We start from the raw sequence: 5,172 nt of genomic DNA, 5'->3' as shown, positions 1-5,172 counted from the left end.
TTGTTTCAAATTAACTGTAAAGAGGCGGAGCCTTGTTTCAATTTAACTGTAAAGAGACTGGGTCTTGTTTCAAATTAACTTTCGAGGCAGAGACTTGTTTCAATTTAACTTCACACGCGGAGCTTTGTTTCAAATTAACTTTAGAGGCGGAGCCTAGTTTCAAATTAACTATAAAGTGGTGGGGTCTTGTTTTAAATTAACTTTGAAGAGGTGGAGTCTTGCTCCAAATTACCCAAAAAAGAGGTGAAGCCTTATTCTATGTGTTCTCCAAAACAATTCGACTTACCTTGTCCCAAACAAGTTTCCCTAACATTGTCTTTGTGGACGCCCTCTGCAGGAGCTGTTTGGTAGGCGGGACTTCCTGCCTCAGAGTCAGTACATCAAGTGGTTGGCGGAACACGTATGTGCGAAGAAGCTGCTCAGCGAGCTGTGTGGAAACCTCTTTTTCATTCTCTGTGGCTTTGACGAAAAAAACCTCAACATGGTTTGTACATCTGAGTCTGACAGTTTTCAGAAACAAAATACCACCAACTTCCTGCTTTTATCCAGAAAACACGGACAGTTCTGATATTCAGCTTCTAAACGTGTTCTAATGTTGGTCCAGCAGAAATAAGAAGGATCTTTGTTCCAAAACCTCAGATTTGGCTGCTTCTCCTCAACAGAACAATCAGCAGAATATCAGTACTAGAGTTGCACTCGGGCCCAAAAAATCCGATCCGGGCCCAGCCCGCAGTCTTCATTTCCGAACCTCACCCGACCCGGTGAATTAACAGTAATTACAGGTCTGAACCCGGAAACCCCCGACATTTTTAATTAGTTATTAACGGTTGGAGATGCGCGGCTGAATTAAGGGGCAGAAGCTGGAGCTGAGGGGGGGGTTTGTCCTTTCATGGCCGTCAAAGAGCATTTAATCCCTGCTTCTGCTGCGTTCTGATTTATTCAGACACGGACTCTGCTCTGACACGTCTGCTCTGAGGTCTCACGTGTTTGGGTCGTCGGCCTCGCGCGTCCGCTGAGTGCAGCGGCTGAATGAACGTCCATTCCTGGCAGTATGGTCCATCTGAAGCTTAGCTGAACGTTTGACCTCTTTCAAGGCCGCTCAGCTCGTGGCTGGTGATTGTATGGCAGGCCATGCTATCATATAATTGGATCACGGCTAATCCTGACCCAATTAAAAGCCCGACACCGACCCGGCCTGTTCATCTAGCACATTATCATGGCCCGGCCCGCCCCAAATTCGGGTCAGGTGGGGCCGGGAATAGGGCTCGGGTTAGAATTGCCAGCTCTGAAGTACTGATAGACCAACAGATCTAGAAACAGAACCAACAGATGACTGAAGTGCTGGGTCTGAAAGGTTTTTGGAACTGAACCCTGAACCCTGATCTGTTCCAGACTCGGACTCCAGTCTACACGACTCACTGTCCCGCTGGGACATCTGTCCAGAACATGGTCCACTGGGCTCAGGTACCTCACACACATAAACAACATATCTACATGCATGACCAAACTAAGCCCGCCCCCATTGTTTACCTGTAAAACTCCTATCAGCTGCTGGACCTAAAACACACAAACATAGCAGCAGATGATCCAGAACTTTGTTCTGCTGATGCAAGAACTTTACATTTTCAGAAATATATTTTCCCCAAATGGCAGATTTATTGATGTTTACATGTTTGTTGTTGTTTACAGGCTTATTTTCATTTACTGGCTTGTTGTTTACAGGTGTGTTATTGTTCACTAATTTGTTGTTGTTTACAGGTTTGTTGCTCACAGGTTTATTGTTGTTTAGAGGATTTTTGTTCACTGGTTTGTTGCTGTTTACAGGTTAAATTTTAATTTACTGGTTTGTTGTTTACAGGTTTGTTGGTTTTTATAAGATTGTTGTTCTTCCCTGTTTTGTTGTTGTTTACTAGCTTTTTGTTGTTTACTGATTTCTTGTTTACTGGTTGGTTGTTTACAGGTTTGTTGTTGTTCACTGGTTTATTGTTGTTTATAGGATTGTTGTTATTCACTAGTTTGTTGTTGTTTATTGATTTCTTGTTGTTCACCGGTTTGTTGTTGTTTACTGGTTTGTTGTTATTTACAGGTTTTGTAGTTCACTGGTTTATTGTTGTTTACAGGACTGTTGTTGTTTATAGGTTTGTTGTCCATCCATCATCTTTTACCCGTTTATTCCATTTTGGGTCACGGGGGTCGCTGGTGCCCATGTCCAACAATCACTGTGCGAGGGGCGGGGTACACCCTGGACAGGTCTCCAGTCCATCACAGGGACACATAGAGACAAACGAGACAAACAACCTTTCACTCTCTCACCTAGGGACAATTTAGAGTTACCATCAGCCTAACATGCATGTTTTTGGTCTGTGGGAGGAAACTGGAGTAGTCAAGTCACATTTATTTATTTAGCACATTTAAAACAGTAACTGTTATCAAAGTGCTTCCAAAACAGATCACAGCATCAAATATTAATAACAACATATTACAGCAACATGAATAAAAGAATAAAAACATGAAATATAATGAGAAACCATGAAATACTAAATCAAATCACCCTGCATTAAATGCCAATGAGTACAGATGTGTCAGTGAGTACAGATGTGTCAGTGAGTACAGGTGTGTCAGTGAATACAGGTGTGTCAGTGAGTACAGGTGTGTCATTGAGTACAGGTGTGTCAGTGAATACAGATGTGTCAGTGAGTACAGATGTGTCAGTGAGTACAGATGGGTCAGTGAGTACAGATGTGTCAGTAAGTACAGATGTGTTTTGAGGAGAGATTTAAAAGCAGAGACTGAGGTGGCCTGTCGAATGTTGATGGGCAGATTGTTCCAGAGTTTAGGGCCCACGACTGAAAACGCTCGATCTCCTCTGAGCTTCAGCTGGTTTTTGGTACCACCAAGCAGCTGGTCTGATGATCTCAAAGCCCGAGAAGGAGCATAAGGATGAAGAAGGTCGGAGAGGTATGATGGTGCAAGGCCGTTAATGCACTTGAACGTCAGCAGGAGAATTTTAAAATCAACTCTGACACGTACAGGAAGCCAGTGAAGGGAGGACAGAACCGGAGTAATGTGCTCAAACCTGTGAGTTCCTGTTAGTAGCTGAGCTGCAGCATTTTGTACGAGCTGGAGACGTGAGAGTGAAGCCTGACTGACCCCAACATAAAGTGAGTTACAGTAGTCCAGCCGGGTTGTAATAAATGCATGGACTAAGTACCCGGAAAAAACCCACCCATGCACGGAGAGAACATGCAAACTCCACCCAGAAAGGCCCCCGGACTGGGATTTGAACCAGGGACCTGCTCGCTGAGAGGCAGCAGCTCTACCAGTTGCACCACCGTGCTGCCTGCGTTTTGTTGTTCACATGTTTATTGTTCATACAATTGTTGTTGTTCACTGGTTTGTTGTTGTTTACTAGCTATTGTAAATTACTGATTTTTTGTTGTTTATTGGTTTGTTGTGGGCAGCACGGTGGCACAACTGGTAGAGCTGCTGCCTCTCAGCGAGCAGGTCCCTGGTTCAAACCCCGGTCCAGGGGCCTTTCTGGGTGGAGTTTGCATGTTCTCTCCGTGCATGCGTGGGTTTTCTCCTGGTACTCCAGTTTCCTCCCACAGACCAAAAACATGCATGTTAGACTGATTGGTAACTCAAAATTGTCCCTAGGTGTGTGTGAGAGAGTGAATGGTTGTTTGTCTCGTTTGTCTCTATGTGTCCCTGTGATGGACTGGAGACCTGTCCAGGGTGTCCCCCGCCCCTCACACAGTGATTGCTGGACATGGGCACCAGCGACCCCCGTGACCCAAAATGGAATAAACGGGTAAAGATGATGGATGGATGGGATGGTTTGTTGTTGTTTACTAGCTATTGTAAATTACTGATTTTGTTGTTGTTTATTGGTTTGTTGTTGTTCACAGGTGTGTTGTTGTTTACATGGTTGTTGTTTACTGTTTGTTGATGTTTACTCTTTGTTGTTGTGAACAGGCGGTTCATAAAGGAAAACTGATGGCGTTTGACTTTGGATCTACAGGAAACATGAAACACTACAACCAGGTGAAACTAAACCTGGACTCAGAGTCCTGGTAGGATCAGGGTCTAACAGAGTCCAGAGACTAACAATGTGTTTCCGTCTTCAGTCCAGTCCACCCGAGTACCAAGTCAAGGACATGAAGGTCCCCACGGCCCTGTTTTCAGGAGGACAAGATACTCTGGCAGACCCCAAAGACGTAGCAGTCCTCCTGACTCAGGTCAGCCCAAGTCTCTGATCCAGTGTGGTTCTACCAGCTGTTCTGTTTGATGCTCTTCTGTTCTCCTTCACAATAAAAGCTTCTAGAACTAAACAGACCTGTCCCTCTGCAGATCTCCAACCTGGTCTATCATCAGCACATCGGACACTGGGAACATCTGGACTTCATCTGGGGTCTGGATGCTCCTCAGCAGATGTTCCCATCCATCCTGAGTCTGCTGCACAAGTATCATTAGAGGTCTTCAAGAGTCCAGATCCAGCAGAGTCCAGGACCTGACCTTTAATCATTCCAGGACCTTTAACCAGTCCAGGACCTATAATCAGTCCAGGACCTTTAATCATTCCAGGACCTTTAACCAGTCCAGGACCTATAATCAGTCCAGGACCTTTAATCATTCCAGGACCTTTAACCAGGAGAGTATTTGAATGTTTTCATCTCCAACAGTCTTTAACTGGATTTTATCACTTTTCATCCTCCGAGACTTTTCGTCCTCCTCGGGGTTCTGCAGATCCAACAAGATCCGCTGAAAACTGGAGACTGAGAGGCAATGTGTTCCAACAAGATCCAAGAAACCTTTCTCACATTTCCAACCAGAACCACAGAGAACCCCCCGCAGGGTTCTAAAACATGAGCTGCTATTACAAACAAACCTTTAGAACCAGATGAGGACAGAACCTCACCTTTAGAACCAAACGAGGACAGAACCTCACCTTTAGAACCAGACGGAGACAGAACCTTACCTTTAGAACCAAACGAGGACAGAACCTCACCTTTAGAACCAGACGGAGACAGAACCTTACCTTTAAAACCAGATGAGGACAGAACCTCACCTTTAGAACCAGATGAGGACAGAAGCTCACCTTTAGAAGTAGACAAAGACAGAACCGCACCTTTAGAACCAGACGAGGACAGAACCTCACCTTTAGAACCAAAC

At 44.9% G+C, this 5,172-nt stretch overlaps 1 protein-coding gene across 1 annotated transcript in view; it reads left to right on the top strand.

The window, feature by feature from the left end:
* lipf (lipase, gastric) overlaps positions 1–5,166 on the top strand; it is a 21,853-nt gene extending 16,687 nt beyond the window's left edge. The window contains exons 7-11 of the mRNA XM_037691309.1: positions 338–484; positions 1,393–1,464; positions 3,976–4,044; positions 4,128–4,238; positions 4,351–5,166. Of these exons, the coding sequence (XP_037547237.1) occupies positions 338–484; positions 1,393–1,464; positions 3,976–4,044; positions 4,128–4,238; positions 4,351–4,473 (522 nt within the window). The 3' untranslated portion in view covers positions 4,474–5,166. The remainder of the gene's footprint in view (positions 1–337; positions 485–1,392; positions 1,465–3,975; positions 4,045–4,127; positions 4,239–4,350) is intronic.
* Positions 5,167–5,172: the final 6 nt, after the last annotated feature.

The sequence above is a fragment of the Nematolebias whitei genome, chromosome 17, assembly GCF_014905685.2.
Source record: "Nematolebias whitei isolate Nwh7 chromosome 17, NemWhi1, whole genome shotgun sequence".
In the NCBI taxonomy this organism is placed as follows: domain Eukaryota; kingdom Metazoa; phylum Chordata; class Actinopteri; order Cyprinodontiformes; family Rivulidae; genus Nematolebias; species Nematolebias whitei.
The sequence above is the reverse complement of the archived record's forward strand: the minus strand, read 5'-3'. Positions and strand labels throughout refer to the sequence as shown.